This window comes from Trichosurus vulpecula, chromosome 2, assembly GCF_011100635.1.
Source record: "Trichosurus vulpecula isolate mTriVul1 chromosome 2, mTriVul1.pri, whole genome shotgun sequence".
Lineage (NCBI taxonomy): Eukaryota > Metazoa > Chordata > Mammalia > Diprotodontia > Phalangeridae > Trichosurus > Trichosurus vulpecula.
Genome location: NC_050574.1, coordinates 211,243,082 through 211,260,979, shown reverse-complemented (window position 1 = coordinate 211,260,979; position 17,898 = coordinate 211,243,082). Strand labels below are relative to the sequence as shown.

Sequence of the window (17,898 nt, the reverse complement as noted above, 5' to 3'; positions counted from 1 at the left end):
ATGGTTTCATTGTTAATGGGGATCTTCTGGGCAAGGAGACTACCTCAAACAAGGCAGGTCCACACATTCTCTGCAACATACAGTTTGAAAGATTTGCCCAGAGCACTGAGATGATAAGTGATTGACCCAAAGTTATACAATAAGTATGTGTCAGAGGCAGGACTCAGCTCTCTGTCTACTATCCCACGCTGTCTTTGCTAAAATCTAGGTCAGCAGTTCTCAAATGTTTTTATATTAGGGCCCCTTCTCACTTTCAAAAGTATTGAGGATCCCTCCCCAAAGAGCTTTGGTTTACGTGGGCTGTATGTGGGCTGTAACATTTTAGTAACATTGTGAAAAATAGTTTTGACTTCACAAATTCCCTGAAAGGATCTCAGGGACCTTTAGGAACTCCCAGACCACATTTTGAGAACCACAGATGTAGGAGAACTATATCTGTGGTATTCCCCCTGACCAGGATAGTAACCTTTTAAAAACAAAGTGAAGATAATCAAGCATATTCTTGTTGAAGCCATGCTGACTTTATTTTTTCATAGATTTTTACTTATTCTGTTAAATATTTACCAGTTACATGGAAAAAAAATTTGTCTCTTTTTTTAATTTTGCATTCCAGATTCTCTCAATTTGATATTAATTATACATGTGATATCATACAAAACATATTTCCATATTAGGCATGTTGCAAAACAGTACACAGACAAAAAAAGAAAAAGGAAGTTGTTAAAAGTATGCTTCAATCTCCATTCAAATTCCCTCAGTTCTCTCTCTCTGGAGGTGGAAAGAATTTTTCATCATGAGTCCTTTAGAATTGTCTTGGATCATTGTCTTAATCAGAGTAACTAAGTCTTTCACAGCTGATCATCCCAACAATATCACTATTAATGTGTACAGTGTTCTCCTGGTTCTGCTAAGTTTATTTTTATCAGTTCATATAAATCTTCCCAGGTTTTTCTGAAACCACCCTACTCATCATTTCTTATAGTACAATCATATGCCACAACTTGTTCAGCCATCCTCCAATTGATGGGCATCCCCTCAATTTCTAATTCTTTGCCACCACAAAAAAGAGTCACTGTAAAAATTTTTGTACATGTAGGTCCTCTTCCCTTTTCTTTGATCTCTTTGGGGTACAGACCCAGTAGTGGTATTGCCAATTCAAATGGCATGCCCAGTTTTATAGTCCATAGTTCCAAGTGTTCTTCAGAATGGTTGGACTAGTTCACAACTCCACCAATAGTGCATTAGTGTCCCAATTTTTCCACATCCTTCCACATGCTGGCTCTTTATAATAAATTATTCACAGAATAATAGAATTTCAAAGCTAGAAGTGACTCTGCGTATACATAGTCTGTGGCTTGTCCTTCGTTCTCAAAGAGGACCATGACATCAGGAAGATGATGACATGACTTGCAATTGACTTTGATTTGAGTGAGAGAAGGCTGTGCAAAGTCACCAGCCTCACTTTTTTCTCCAGAGCCATCTGGGTCCAGTGGCCAGATATTGATCAGGATGACAGGATATGGGCCAGGATGTAGTAGAAGACCTCAGCCCTTTTAAGCTATGGTCTTTTCAGGTTCTCACTTCGAGTGAGGCAATGCCCATTCAGTGAATAGGCCTCTTTAAAAAGTGAGTCAAGGGATGGCCCTTTTAATCAAAAAAGAAAAAAAAATCAAACTGGGAGGGGAAGACCCTCAGGGTTACTGGACGAAAGAGAATCAGTCTACTATATACCTGAAAGTATTCTCTGCATCAGTTTATACAAGTTTTCCTATGTTTCTCTGAAATCTGTTTTTATTTTTTACAGAATAATAATATTTCATTGCATTCATATACCATATAGCAATTTACGCAACCATTTCTTCTATCTAGTTTTTTGCTGCCACAGAAAGTGTTATTAGTAGCCTTTCAATGAACTCAAAGAATTCACCATTTGACAACAATTGCTGAGAAAACTGGAAAGCAATCTGGCAGAAATTAGATTTAGGCCAACTCCTCTTACCACATACCAAAATAAGTTTCAAATGGATATATGACTTAGATATAATAAGAATAAATAAATTATGAGAGCACAGAACAAATTATTTCTTAGATCTGCAGACAAGAGAAGAGTTCATGATCATACAGGAACAGACCATTTTCTAAGGGAGAAATCCAAGCTATCAAAAACCATACAAAAAAAAAAAGTACCATTCACTTATAATTAGAGAAATGCAAATTAAAGCCACTCTGAGGCTCCACCTCACACCCATAGGACTTGCAAATGTTAAAGGCGAAAATAGGCACATTAATGCAGTGTCATTAAAGCTGTGACTTGGTAGAGCCTTTCTGAAATCCCATATGGAGCATTTGCTAGAGACATCAAACTACCCCAAGGGCTATTAAGCTACAAAATAAAGAAAAAACATGTTTTCTCTTCAGTTACAGCCCAAAAAGCTTAAAGAAGGTATTGAACATGAGCCAGCATGGATTAATAGATAAAGAATGAATGGATATTCCAGAAGACCTACTTTCAAATTCTGCCTCAGACACTTACTAGCTTTTTGACACTGAACAAGTCACTTAGTCTCTCAATGACTGTTTCCTCATCTGTGAAAAAAAAATGGGGGGGGAGTGGTTTGGAGGTCTTAATGACTGCTAAAGTCACTTCTACATCCATGATCCTTTGATTCTGCTTTGTGGAGGCCTTGATTATACCACAAGAACTCCAAATGATTTCTAAATTCCTTCATCCAAAATCATAGACTTGGGGACTTTAGAAGCCATTTTACAGGTGAAGAGCAGAGTTTGAAAGGTTAAGAGCCTTTCTTACCTAGGCTTATACAGATTTAGTAAGTGTCTGAGATAGGTCTTCCCGACTTCAAGTCCAGCACTCTAAGAAAGGCAAATTTACATATTTTTTTAAGCACCAAATAGTGGGAATTGTTTAAATGCACTATCCACAATTCTACCAAGTAGTCATTTTGTTACTGGTCTTCAAAAACAGAAAATTTGCCAGAGAATTTCAGTATTTATCCTGAAGTTTCAATAGGCCACTATTAAAGTTATGTCACATGCCCACTATTTGGTGTCATTGGTTCCTGAGGCATGCTATAAAGGAAATAGTCAATTCTACTAGGATAAAAAGAATTCTGGGATAGATTAATTGGAAGATCCGGATTTTAGTCCTGGCTTTGCCATTAACTAGTAATATAATATAAATCATTTCTCCTCTTTGGAGACCTAACGTGATATTTTTGCTGTTGTTACAGATACTTCTGGACTTAATATAAACGCGTCCGACATGTATCCAATACCAGAAACCTTAGAATATGGAAACAAAACTTATAAAATAATTAGTGCCAATATGACCTGGCATGCTGCTTTAAAAGCCTGTATGGAGAGCGGAGCAGAATTGGTCAGTATTACAGATCAGTTTCACCAATCCTTCCTCACTGTCATCATCAACAGACTAGGACACGCCCACTGGATTGGACTCTTTACTTCAGACGTAGGTGCAATTTTTTTAGGTATATTTTTACATAAATAAGTGTTGAGTGGGGGCGCAAAATGGTCATGGGACAAGACCTGGATTTGAATCCCCAACCCTGACACTGACTCTCAGTATGACCATAAGCGAGTCACTTCACTGAGACTCAGAGAAATATTTTTTGTACTGTCTGACTCACAGAGTTGTGAGGAAAATGCTAATAAGACTAAAGTGCTGTAAAAAGTGCGTTATTTTTAATTCACCTTCTTACTGGGTGTGGCCAGTAAGAACTTACCATGTAATACTGTACCTCATGTTTGTGAATTAGCCAACCTATTTATTCAGTTTTAAAATATCCCATCATGGTTCCTTTTGGTATCTAGGGTTATGCCTAATTTGATTATTCTCTTTAGCACTTATCAAGTACTTAGCAAAGTGCCTAGCACATAGTAGGGACTTAAATGTTCATTGAGTAACTAACACCATTTCTTTTTTTTTTACTTATTTATTTTTAGTTTTCAAGATTCACTTTTATAAGATTTTGAGTTCTAAAGTTTCCCCCCTCCCTTCCTCACCCCTCCCCAAGATGGCATGCAATCTCATATAGGGTACACATGCACAATCATATTAAACATATTTTCATATTAGTCATGTTGTAGCACCATAATTTCAATAGCCTTTGAGATTTAACCTGTAGGTACTGTTTCTCTTGCCTCGGTACTATGATTTGGAGGCATTTTTGATTGTTTATTGGAAAATTGTGGATATCCCAGGATCCAGGAGGGGATATGTTTTCTTATTCTCAGGTCTTCATCCTGTCACCAGTTAATAGAGGGGTGGAAGTAGAAATATGGGTATCAGGTCTGGAGTTGGGCTGTGTGATATCTAGTTTGGAAGGAATCTTTTACTTAGAGAGTCACTGTCATCCAAAGCTGGGATCTGCAATATCTCAGCTAGGAACCTTTAATTCAGAAGTATCTAACCTGGGATCTGGGAACTTTTTTTTAACATTTTGATAACCATAGTTTAATACAATTATTTTTTTTAACCCTACATACTTTTGTTATGCATTTCACCAGACAGTCAAGGGGGTTCAGAACATGCAAAAAATATTAAAATCACCTACTCTAAATAAATTTCCTTCTGTAGAACGGTCTTAATTTCGAGTGGTCAGATGGTACCAAGCCATACTTCACGTACTGGGAAGATGAAGAATCATCATCTGTGGGTGCATGTACATTTGTGGCTACTAATGGACGTTGGAGGCGTACAGACTGTGAAACACCTCTTCGAGGAGCAATCTGTCATGTGCCAAAGGGTAGGGTCGTAACTGGTCAAACTCATACGGCAGAAAGTTTGCCATTTATTTTATCCAAATTAAATTTATTCACTAATACTTAAAAGATACTCTTGTATGGATCAAGTCTCATGAAAGGAGCTGCATGACATCTGTTTCAACAATCTGGCTAGCAGCTGCTTTGGGGGTGAAAAACCAACACAAGCCCAACAACAAGAATGCTGCCAGCATAGGTTATTTTGATCTGCTTTACTAAGGAAAGCAACGTTAAGGGGTTAACAATTTTACTTTAATCCAGCATACAGACATCATTCACTTAGTTCAAGGGAAAAAGCCAGCATCCTGAACTTCAGAGCAAATACAAACAAATTACAAACATCAACAGACAGACCTTGTCTGTTTCAAATCCCAATATGTAGTTACCAGAGTTTAACAAAGTCCCAGCATCCAGGTTTACAGCTGGAGGGCTCTTAGCTACAGCTGCCCGGAGTCTCCACATCAGCACACCACCAAGAGTGAGAACCCTCAGCAAATGGCTCTGTCTTCCCTTTTTTACACGTTTCAGATGTTATCAAACGTCATCTGAGCGACCAGAACTTAGGCTGCTATGATTGGCTCTGGAGTTAGCACCTCCGCTTAGGACCCTGGGAGCTTCACACCCACATAGACTTAGCACCTAGTAATTAGGGGTTTGGGGCAAACTTAGGAGCAAAGATCTAATCAGGCCTCCCTTAGTTGGCCCCACCTGGGGCCCCACCTTAATTACCAATTCACATCCACATAGGCTTAGCATCTAATAGGGGTTTGGGCCTGAGGCTTAGCACCTAGTAAGGCTCAATCAAAGACAATCATTTTAAAACAGTAAGAAAGGCCCAACTTAATTGATATTACAACATCTCCCAGGTGTCAACATATTTTGGCTTTACTGTTCTTCGACATAACACTAAACTAAGAATTAGGATGTATGTTATTATAGACCAGATTCTGCCACTAGTAAACTGTGCAGCCTTGGGCACATCTCACTGGACCTCAGCCTTCACATCTGGAAAATGAGGAAGTTGGTCTACATCTGGGGTGGGGAACCTGTAGCCTAAAGATCACATGTGGCTTTCTAGGTCTTTGGGAGCAGACTTTTGACTGAGTCCAAATTTTACAGAATAAATCCTTTGTTCTGTGAAGTTCGGATTCAGTCAAAGCATTGCACTTGAGGACCTAGAGAGCCACATGTGACCTTGAGGCCACAGGTTCCCCACCCCTGGTCTAGATGGTTTATAAGACATCTTGCAGGTCTGATGTTCTGTGACTCTGAGATTGATATCTATTGAGTATATGAAATGTGGGCTAGAAGTTGCAGCTAACAAATGCAAAATAATCCTCCCAAGGTCCCATTACTCCAGTATTCCAATAGTCCTTACTTAGCACTAGTAGTTATCAACACTCAATCTCAAGTAAAGGGCTGCTGAAGTGAATGTAAATATCCAATTTTGTTAGGGTTAGCCCTGTGTTACCTTTAATATTCTTAGCTGGTTATTTTATTTAAATGCTCCATAAAGAGTTCTTAGTCTATGAAAAAGGCATTGGGAAAAAATCTGTGGAAACAGGAATAAATATACACACGATTTATCCCTTTGTTAAGAGATAATGAAAACAACAGCTATTTAATAAGCAAATCATTAGGCTGAGAGCAGAAGGGCAAAGGCGAATACAACCTTCTAATTTGCAGATCATTAATGGACCTCAGCCAACTGATGGGCATTTACTGTGAGAGATACACAAGGACTTTATGAAGTCCGTATGGATTTTTATAAAATGTGATAGCTTGGGTTACAGATATGATAGAAATAATCTGTCACTTAAAAATCAAATTTATAAACATTGACAACATTACAAACTTTGGCATAATCTTGTGCTTTTTCAGATCACATGCTAAATGTAGAATGGCTACTCTAGACAAAGAATCTGAACCCTCTCCTGGGACTAGCAGAATTTAGACCACTTCAGCTCATTAGACTGCATGGTCTTTTAAGATAGGAATCAGGCTTATTTTCTTGCTAGTCCCCATAACCTCTAGCACATAGCACAATGAATATATTAACTGCTCAGAATCATCACTCATTACCATACCATTTACAGATTGTTTCTATCAGACCTGCTGCATAAATTATTAAAGGTACTAGACTGGAAGTAAGGAAACCTGTGTTCTCATCCAAGCTCTGACGGTGGCCCAATGTGATGGGACCTGAGCCATGCCCTTTCACCTATTTGAGGCTGTTTCCACATCTGTAACCTAAAGAATTTGGGCTAAATGATCTCTAAAGTCCCTTCTAACTCCATAAGTGTGTGTTCTAACATAAGTTTTTAACATTTAAAAATGAAAAAGCTTAAAATCAAAATGTGAATTTTATAAAACAATGTATGAATATAGGCATATATGCATTAGCACATAACATACATATAAATATATAGAAGGAGACAGTATGGTACAGTGGTGGTAAAGTTGGCCTCCCAACCAAGAAGACCTCAAGTCCTCCCTCTGACCCAGGACAAGCCGATTAATCTCTCATTGCTCTAGACAACATTCTGAGGGTGTACATTGCAGTAAAGGCACCAGCCTGCATTGGTGGAAGAATTTCCTCATCTAGGGAGTTCCCTAAAAATCACAGGTGAAGTCCCTAAACTAGTATTTCCTTATATTTGTTATTTCTCCTTCAAGACAGGAGTCATATCTGCTATTTCTATTTCCTTCATGACTAACTAGAACTGTGTTCTGTACACATAGTAGATGCCCAGCAAATATTGCCTGGCTTACTGGACATCCATCATTCTAGTGATGAAGGAAATAGAAATACCTGATGAGATCCCTGCCTGTCCTATATATGGCCAAGATTTGGGCTCCTGCTTTGAATGAGAGCCAAGTAATTGTACTTATCCAACAAGTATTTAGTATGCCTTCTTCACTATAAACGGAATAAAATAAATTGGTATATCTACAACCTACCTCATCAGGAAAACTTTCCCTTTTCTTAATTTTTAGGCAAGTTTTAGAAGAATCAACTTCTTAGGAGACCAAAATACCATATATTTACATTCTGTACTGAATTTTCCTAATGTAATGTCTCAAAATGCTGCACATTATGTGACTTCAAATAAATATCAGTATTGGATATAGAAAGATAGATAGATAGATAGATAGATAGATAGATAGATAGATAGATTTCCTGAATGCACCCATTTTTAAGTAGATGCACTTCTGTGGGCATCAGTTTACCATTTTTAAAAATGAGACTTCTAAGATTCTTCTTCAGCTCAATGTTTGTGATCCTATAGTCCCAGGACAATGCTCATGCTCCCTCTTCTCCTTCCTCCTCCCCATCCATCCAAACTCCAGCAAGTTTGTAAACTAACTCACACGTAAGTTCTCAGTAGCTGATAACAGCTTTAGGTGTCTCTTTTCTTCCAATGATATTTGCATTTTAAATGGGGATAAGATGGTAGTAGATGGGAGATATTGCTTGATTTAAAAGTAATGGATTCCTAACATCTCAGAAAGTGAAACGGATGGGGAGAGAGTATTTCTCATTCTCTTCAGTACCTTCCATATCACATCACTTGGCAAATAGTATTCTGGGCTTATGATTATCCCTGTGCCTGCTAACTTTTGATGAGGTATGTCTCTCATGAAAGAAAATCAGATATTAGCAAACATCCAGCAAACTAGATTTGTAGAGGCTTCACTGACATAAAACAAAACTCTCTATAATTAATAGTTTGTTCAAGAGTTAACCTGGCTGAAAAATTTGTCATTCTGTAACCAACCTGGGAGAGCTCCTTTTCAAACTTAGCTAGGATGGTTCTTAGACAACCGACATACAGACCATCATTAGATCCATATTGGAAGCCTTTCTGTATTGATAGGACTTGCCAGCAATTGCAAACCATAGCCAGAGTCATCAAGAATTAAAGGTTATTTCTGTGCCATGATGAGACATTGACAGTGGGGCTTCGAAGGCTTTATTTCAAATAAATGAAATAATTTGCTTCCAGGGAATACTTTAAGATCAAGTCCAAATAGTGAGGTTTTTTGTTTGGGTGTGTGTGTGTCTGTGTGTGTTTGTGTTACCTTGAGCTCAGTTATAGAAGCTAGCCTTAGCTACTTGGATTATAATAACTGGATATTGAAAAATAAACATGTGTAGGATCGTTGTTTGTGGGTTTCTGTGAGTCCTAGTATATGATTTCCCATTTTCTGTGGCATAGGACTATCCTGAACCTAATAAATAAATTGGTACATTGATGCTTATACAGAATCTGGATATACAGCTATGAAGATCTTGACATTAGGTAGGGGAAAGGGAAAGGAATAAGCATTTATATGGCATCCGGTTATATTCCAACCACTTAAAAATATTACTTCATTTGATCTTCACAACAACTCTGGAAGGTGAGTACTATCATTATCCCCATTTTACAGATGGGGAAATTGATGCATGCAGAGGTAAAGTGACTTCCCCAGGATTACACAGTTAGTGCTGGATTTGAACTCAGGTCTGGTTCTAGGCTCAGCGCTCTACCCACTGCACCACCTAGCTGCCTCATGTATATTTGGAGATTGTCTTAGAGGGAATTCGATGAGCCAAAGTGAAAGAGATATGACTGCTTCCAAGACTGAGTATGGTCCCTATGAGTCACAAGGCTAAAAAGTTGAGCCATCAGTTACTCTTGCATGTTGATTCAGTTTGCTATGGCATACTGTAGCCAGAATGGCCTTTGTTTTCTTTGAATGACTCAGCTTACCTCATTGAGCCTCTGGACACTGTGGCTTGCTCTTCCGGGGCAGGAAGCCCAAAGAGCATTCCAGGAAGCAGACTACTTCCTGTGTGAGGAGTCATGGGGCTGGCTGAGGGGAGGTGTTAACGGCTATGCTAGGGGGAGGGGCCAAGTCAAGAACCAATCGGCCCTGGTCGTTCAGGCGGTGCTTGATGATGTCAAAAACTCTATAAGAGGGGAGAGGACAGCTTGAAGATCCTCTTTTCCTTTTCCGGTTGGAGCCAGCGACAGTTACGACAGTTACGTCAGTTACAGCCACAGCCACAGACACAGCTGAAGCAGGAGCTGCCAGTAGCAGAGCTAACCTACGGGAGAAAGCTGAACAAAGACTTCAGGCCATTACAGCGACAGTTACAGCGACAGTTGGAGCCAGAGGCAGTTACAGAGGCAGTTACGACAGTTACGTCAGTTACAGCCACAGCCACAGACACAGCAGAAGCAGGAGCTGCCAGTAGCAGAGCTGACCTACGGGAGGAAGCTGAACAAAGACTTCAGGCCAGTGGGTAATCTTATTACCATCGAGGGGGAAGCATGATTTTGCTTTACGCAATCATGCTTCTCTGTAGCCTCCTGGTTACTCTTGCAAGGCGTACTTGTTGGGCCTGGAAGCTTTTGATCAACATATCAAAATGGGGCTTCTGGTTCATGGGTTGGTTACTGTGGAGCCTAAATAAATGTTTTGATTCTTCTGCCTTCTACTTTGAGAGTTTCTTATATCCGGCGGTTCCGAACCTTTCAGACATGTTTATGATCCTCTTTGAGATTATAAACTCTGCCCTCCTAATTCACATACTACAGATTTCCTAAATAAAATACAATATTTTTAAATTCATGAAAGGTTTCTCTCTCCTCTCATAAAAGGCACTTCTATCCAATTATATGTTATTTATGGTGTCCTGCAGCAGACATATTGTTGCAACTTTATAGTGGAATAATTCAGGATAAGAAGTAATTTAAAATTTTTTTAAAAGTCTCTAGGGTGGGGGAGAGGGGAAGGGAAGAAAAAAAAGAAATTTACATGATAGTTTTGTTGTATAATTTGAAAGGAACAGCAAGTTGCGTATAGTAGGTTTGCAGTTTTATATGCAATCATATTTTTTATTGTACTATGTCATGGAAATGCTTATTTTATTCCATAAATTAAAACTTAAATGTAATTTTTTAAAATGACTTTCCAAATGTTGTTAAAATCTTTCTGAAAAATTGGTGGCATATATAACAAATTCCTAAAAATGTACACATCATAATTTAGTCTTATCCAGAGGTTGGCAAACTACAACCCATGGGTCAAATGTAATCTGTTGCCTGTTTTCATATAGTCCCATGAGCTAAGAATGATTTTTACATTCTAAATAAAGTTTTATTATATTTAAAGATGTAAACATCACTCAGCTTACTTTCATACCGAAATAGGTGGAGGGCCTGATTTGACTCTTGGGCCATTGGGCCTGATACATTCTATCCTTCCTGGTTTTCTCCTTTATATCAAAGATATTTGATTACATTATTCCCAACATAGGCTTATGCACCCCAAGATAGAATTTGGGGACTAATAGTTTCCCACACTGTTGTTAGCACCTTTGATACACTAAGCAACATTAGTTGTCAATGACCCTAATGCCAGTACCCAACACAATATACCAACCTAGGAGCTTCTCCTCTCAATAGGACCTTTGAAAAAGAGTCATCTTCTCCCAAAGATCAATCAGACTATGTCCACATGGCTATACATTAAGAGTGCCATATTCTATTTATATATAGGTCGTTACTTCTGTTGAAAATGCTATAGAAACTAGCTATAGTTTTATTATTATCTGCACTGAAAAATAGCTTTCACACATAATTAGTATGAAAATTTCATTAGATTTGTAACTCATTTAAAAATCAAGGTCATTTATATATTTTTAAATCAATAGATGTATTCAATCACTACCCCCAAAATCTTACTTGTTTTTTCTTCACAGAAACAAAACAAACAGAATACCCAGCATTATGCAGAGAAACATCTATTCCCTGGGTAAAATTTAAAAATAATTGCTACAGTTTTTCTACAGTCATAAACAGTACAAGTTTTGATGCTGCAAGGGAGTTTTGCAGAAAGGAAGGTAATTATTGAATGATGATAATAAGCTTTCTATGGTTTTCGTAGCATCTCAATGAACAATGTAATGTCCTTGGTTTGTTTCGTTACTGTGTCTACAGGCAGCATAAGCCAACTGAAAAACTATAGTCCATTAAAGATGTAATTTTAAAATGTAATTCATTTGTCATTTGGGGAATAATTTATGAAAATCGTCTTTCAGCATGGAATTTTTTAATCTAAAATGACTTGCAGTTTTATAGGTCAAACTTTCCCTTTTTATGTATTCAAACTATAATCTCTAAAGTTACCTAAAACCAATATTCAAAGCTTTTGAAAGGCACGGTATTACATGTTATACCTTTAAATAGATGATGTAGTTTGAATTCAGAAAATTTTTTTTCAACTCCAAATTGTTTAACAGTATGATTTTTCAGGACCACTAAATTAAGGAGCAAGAGAAAAATAACACTGTTCAGTGCCTGGAATAGTTATTTAGCTAGCCTGTGTTAAGCACCAACTATGTGCCAGGCACTGTGCTAAACACTGAATTTATAGACAATGATATGGATAGTCCTTTTGGAAAATGCCTTTGTGTGTAAACATGACTGATTGCTATTTGGATGTTTGTGTTTCTTCTACAGGAGCTAATCTTTTAACAATTAAGGATGAGGCTGAAAATTCATATCTTCTAAAAGAGCTCTTTGCATTTAGTTCTTCTATCCCAGTGGTCTGGTTGAACGCTCAATTTGATAATAACAGTAAGTGACTGGAAGAGAAAAGAAAATAGGTTAAATGGTAATACACCACCATTAGTCTAAGGATAATGGCTACTGGGAACTAGAAACTCTTTTCTGGGCCACTCTCCTTCCTTATAGATAGGCTTTTCTAACTCTTCTCCATGACCTCTGACTCTTTCCAATGACCCAGTCAGAATACAAATGTTTAGACAAGTTCATGGTATTACTTTTAAGCATAAGGACATTTTGGTTGGACGTTTTGAGATTGTTTGTATCTAACCTGTGAGATCCCTTCCAGACTCTGTGATGCTACTTAAAACACTTTTCTGTTATACTATAGGGGTGGCCAAAAGAGTACTTCATATATACAATTTAATGTTGTCATACTACTTTGTAAAATCAAGGGAGCGATCCATTAAAACCAAATGCAGCTTAATATTTTCCACTCCAAATTCAGCTTGCTTAGTGTTCATTGAATATTAATTATCCAGTATTTTCCCATAGGTGGCACCATCACGTGGTTCGATGGTAGTCCCACTGAGCGTTCAAACTGGGGCATAAGGGAGCCAGAATCCAATCTTCTCAAGGCTGATCTTTGTTTTGCATTGAGGACCACAGATGGTCTGTGGCAGCTATTTCCTTGTGGAGAAAAAAATGGATTTATATGTAAGATGGCAACAGGTAGGTCTACCTGTAACCCTGAAGTCCAAGGTTCCTTCTTGTACCTTTCCTCCACTGTTTGTCTGCATTTCATCCTATATATATCATGTTTGTTTACAGTTATCTCCATCATTAGACTGGGAGCTCCTTGAGATTAGGGACTGCTTTTGTCATTATTCGTCTTCCCAGCACATAACACGTTACCTGGCTCATAGCAGGTGCTTAATCAATGCTTGTTTACATACTGACTACCTCAGGTGTACTCCACCCTTTACTTCAGCATTCTCTTGAGAGTTTTTAAAATTCTGCAGTTTTTTTAAATCCAAGCATTTCAGGGGCAGTCAATCTAGTAGCTGACATTTAAATGGTAGCTTAAGACACTGAAGTCTTGTTCACTATCAAACAAGTCAGAAAGCTTTTTAACTGATATGAGAAATCCTCTCCACCAACTGCCTTCCACTTCTCACTGAGAATCCTTACATATTGAAGAGAGGGGCATGACAGTGCATCCTTCAGCTGTTGTATAGGCAGTGGGCTTAGAGAATTATCAGCTAATCTTCAAGAACCCAGTTTTCAAGTTGGGGACTTCAAGTTTAGAAGATAAAGCATAAAAAACCTTTCTTAAATTAAAATTTTATCTTTTTAATTAGTAGAAATCCATTTTCTTTTCCTACCACCTCCCCCCCCCATTGGGGGAAAAAAGAGAAATAAATTCCTTATAAAAATATGCATAGGCAAATAAAACAAATTCACTCATTGGTCATGTTCAAAAATGCATATCTTATTCTGCATCCTGAATCCAACACTTCTCTGCCAGAAGTTGGATAAGCAACCTTCATCACTGGTCTACTGGAATCATGAGTGGTTATTGTGTTCATCAGAGTTCTTATAGCTTTGAAAGGTGTTTGCCTTTACAATACTGTTTTTGTTACTGTATGTATAGGTTGTTCTCCTGTCCTACTCATTTCATATTTCATCAATTTGTAAAAGTGTTCAAAACTTTTCATTCTTATAGTATTGATACTACAGTATACATGGTTCTTCTGGTTCTGTTCACTTTATTCTACATCAGTCTCTGTTCTTATTTCTTATACCACAGTAGTATTCCATCACACTTATATATCACAATTTGTTCAGCCACTACCCAATGATGAGCACACCCATGGTTTGCAGTTTTTTTGCAAAATAAAAGTGCTGTGCTCTCTCTCTACATATATGTGTGTGTGTATGTATGTATGTATGTGTACGTACATACCAATGTATATTCTTGTATATATACAACCATTCCTCTTTCTTTGAAAAAAAATGTCATGGTATTTTCTAGATAGCAGTAATGTATCAATATTTTAAATGACTTGGTTTTTTTTATTTTAATTAACCAAAAAAAATCTTATTTTCTTTCCCTCCCACTTCCACCTTTTCCCATGGGGAAAAAAGTACAGCAAAACCTGAATTTCTTAAGAATAACTTTTGCCTCTCTGTATTTGATTTCAGAAATTAATAATATGAAGCTTGGAGAAGGTGAGTATGTAAAACCTTAATATTTTTAATAAATTAAATATTTTTAGTTTCATGGAAGATAATCAGATAATATATACATACAATACATAATAATCATCAGATAATAAAAATAAGAAATTAGACTTTGCTAAAAGCTTCATAGTATATATTTGTCTTTCAGTGTTCCTTAAAGTGTCCTTTTCTTTTAGCCCCCAACCACAGCCTTATCCCCCTTGCTGTAGCAGTGATGCTAGTTGCCATCCTAGGCATTTCCACATTCTTCTACTGCCTCTACAAACAGAATGGTGGTTTCTTCAGAAGACTCATCACTTGGGGTACTGTTCCTTACACATCAACAAACTTGAGAAGGTTACCTGTAGAAGAAAGCATCCTCATTTCAGATCTGGAGAGAAATGATTAATAAGAATATTGAAACCATAGGATCACGGTGACTATATTCAGCTTTTAAAAGGAATGGATATTAAGAAGCTCTACATTATATTTTATTTTATAACCTTGATGTCACAGTAATACAAATTGTGTTTAAAAAAAACCTAATCAGCCCCTGAATAATGACAATTTGAATTACAACCGGCCTGGTTTTATTTTAGCTCTTCTGCCAAAATGTATTTTTTTCTTTTTTTAAAGAAAAGGGCATATGGAAGGGAACAGGGTTTAAGATTAAATAGTAATTGTTCAGAAAGGTTAGAAATAACTAAAAAGATATCCACCAGGTAGAGAAACTTGTTGTTTGAGAAGGGCTTAAAATTCTCAATTTTCAAAATTCATAAAAGTTCAGGTAACAGAGTAATGTTATTTGCAATTTGATACATTTATTTTTATTGAGACAGCCATTGGATTTGAGATTTTTATATCAGCTCTTGACTACATGTGCTTTTCTCCACCCCCACCCCACCTCAAACTAAAAAAATTCATTAGGAGAAAGAAGAAATCATCTCTTAGTTTGTAAAGGTTAGTGAATTTACATGGCCAAATCGCTGGTGATATTTATTTATTTATTTATGGCTAGCTCTAGCATTTTCTAGAAAGTAGGAAAAGGAACTTCAAATAGAATAGCACATGAGAGATCAGTGTGGAGCAGTGGAAACTTGGAAGTCAGAAGACCTGAGTTTGAATCCTGGCTTAGCCACTTACTGCCTATGTGGCTGTGGGCAATTCACTTTAGGTCTCTGGGCCTTATTAGAGGGTTGGACTGAATGAACACTAAGATCCTTTCCAAGTCTAAATCTAGGCTTCTATGGCTTAGATCCCAATAGTGCTCATCAATCAGACCTTTTTTTTTTTTACAAACCAACCTTTTTAAAGAGGTACAGTGTGACCTGAGACTACAAAATTGCATTTCTAATCAGTAAGCTGAATTTAAAATTCCCCTGACTCCAAATCTTTCCACTATACCACAATGAGCCTTCATCTTCAAAATATAAGGATAGGTGACCATTACCTATTTGTGACTTATAAGGATAATTGGCTTAAACTAACCAGACAGTAAATAAAGACCATTTAACAAAATGTCATGTGAAATTAAAGTTCTGTATTTCTAAGTGGTCTTGGTAAAAACTGCTAATGAATTAGTCTTCCAGTCAAGGGATATTGAAATAGAACTGTCACATATAATGACACTACTGATTAAATATGTCATTAGCTAAACATTTTTTGTAGTAAGATGAATTCACCAATTTCCCAGTGCTCTGTAATTAGACATAGAGGGCTACATTTCTAAGTGTCTAGGCATATGGACAGTTAATGCAATCCTTCCTGGTGCCAGAATTTCTGAAATGAGCAAATTTATGAAATAAACAAGATACTGCAATTCTGTGCTTTACATAGATGCATACATTTTCACTGCGTGGACATATCTGCATTTAAGTCTTATCTGAAATAAGCCTTGTAGTTTAGTGAGTTATCAAGCACAGCATGGAAAAACCTATTGAACAAGCTTAATAAGAAACCATGGATACAGTAGCTACTGATTTCTTAGAATCTTGATCTTCCTCAACCCCAACTCTGGAACACTATGGAGTAATGGATAGAATGTTGTTTGCTTCAGGAAGACCTGTGTTTGAATTCAGCCTCTGATGAACCTTGGCCATTCACCCACTTAACTTCAGTGGGCCTCAGGCAACTCTCTAGGACTTAAGGAAGATGCCATCTGCATTGGTGGACAGAATCCCCATACTTGGAGTTGATTAACCAAAAATTAAGACTTTAGAGAATTATGAAAGAAGTAGATGATTTAAAGAGTCTACATATTCTGAAATGTTAATCTATTGAACATTACAAAGGTAGGAGCCTTTAGTTTTTATCTCCTATCTCACATAGTTAAAAATGCCAGATAAAGCAGGTTGAAAACCTCTTTTCATGTGAGAAGGTGAATTTGATAAAACACTAATGTACTGTTGGTGAAGTTGTATATTGATTCAACCATTCTGGAGAGCAATTTGGAACTGTGCTCAAGGGGATATAAAACCATTTGACCAAGCAATATCACTACTAGGTCTATATCCTAAAAAGATAAAAAACAAAAAGGAAAAGGCCCCATATGTACAAAAATATTTATAGCAGCTCTTTTAGTGATGGCAAAGAAATGGAAATTTGGTGCTCTCAGAAAAACATGGAAAGACTTATATGAACTGATACAATGTGAAATGAGCAGAACCAGGAGAACATTGTATACAGTAACAGCAATATCGTATGATGATCTACTGTGAATAACTTAGCTAGTTCTCAGCAATACAATGATCCAACACAATTCTGTAGGACTTCTAATGAAAGGTGCTGTCTGTCTCCAGAGATAGAACTAGTAGAGCCTGAATGCAGATCAAGGATACTTTTTCTTTACTTTCTTTATTTTTCTTGGGCTTTTTATCTGTTTTCTTTCATTGAAATGTTTTTTGCATGACCACACGTGTATAACCTATGTCAAACTGCTTGCCTTCTCAATGGGGGGGAAGGGGAAGGAGAAAATTTGGAACTCAAAATTTGGGGGAAAAAAGAATGTTAAAATTATTTTTATATATAATTGGGAAAAATTAAAATACTAAATAAGAGAAGGTGAATTCAACATTCTCAATCTCAGGTGAGCAATGTGGATACTGTATCCCCTTAAACTTTGAACCTTCTGGCATGAGGTGTCACTTAAATAACTGGAGAAGTTTTGTTACCACTCTGCTTTGGATAAAACCATTTCACATCAGTATTATTTATAATGAGTTCATAGTATTCTTCTGGGTGAATTGGAAGATGCAAACAAAAGATATTACTGTTGAACCACAGTATGACATATAAACATTTTCTTAAACTTTTGCCA

At 37.1% G+C, this 17,898-nt stretch overlaps 1 protein-coding gene across 3 annotated transcripts in view; it reads left to right on the top strand.

Annotated features, from left to right (window-relative positions):
• PLA2R1 (phospholipase A2 receptor 1) overlaps window positions 1-15,161 on the top strand; it is a 164,296-nt gene extending 149,135 nt beyond the window's left edge. Inside the window, exons 24-30 of one of the 3 annotated variants that reach the window (XM_036744379.1) lie at window positions 3,249-3,487; window positions 4,616-4,784; window positions 11,555-11,695; window positions 12,315-12,431; window positions 12,915-13,091; window positions 14,565-14,591; window positions 14,780-15,161. In XM_036744379.1, the coding sequence (XP_036600274.1) occupies window positions 3,249-3,487; window positions 4,616-4,784; window positions 11,555-11,695; window positions 12,315-12,431; window positions 12,915-13,091; window positions 14,565-14,591; window positions 14,780-14,991 (1,082 nt within the window). In that variant the 3' untranslated portion in view covers window positions 14,992-15,161. Of the gene's footprint in view, window positions 1-3,248; window positions 3,492-4,615; window positions 4,785-9,020; window positions 9,098-11,554; window positions 11,696-12,314; window positions 12,432-12,914; window positions 13,092-14,564; window positions 14,592-14,779 lie in introns of those variants that run through there. The other 2 variants (XM_036744380.1, XM_036744381.1) reach the window with 2 other exon arrangements.
• Window positions 15,162-17,898: the final 2,737 nt, after the last annotated feature.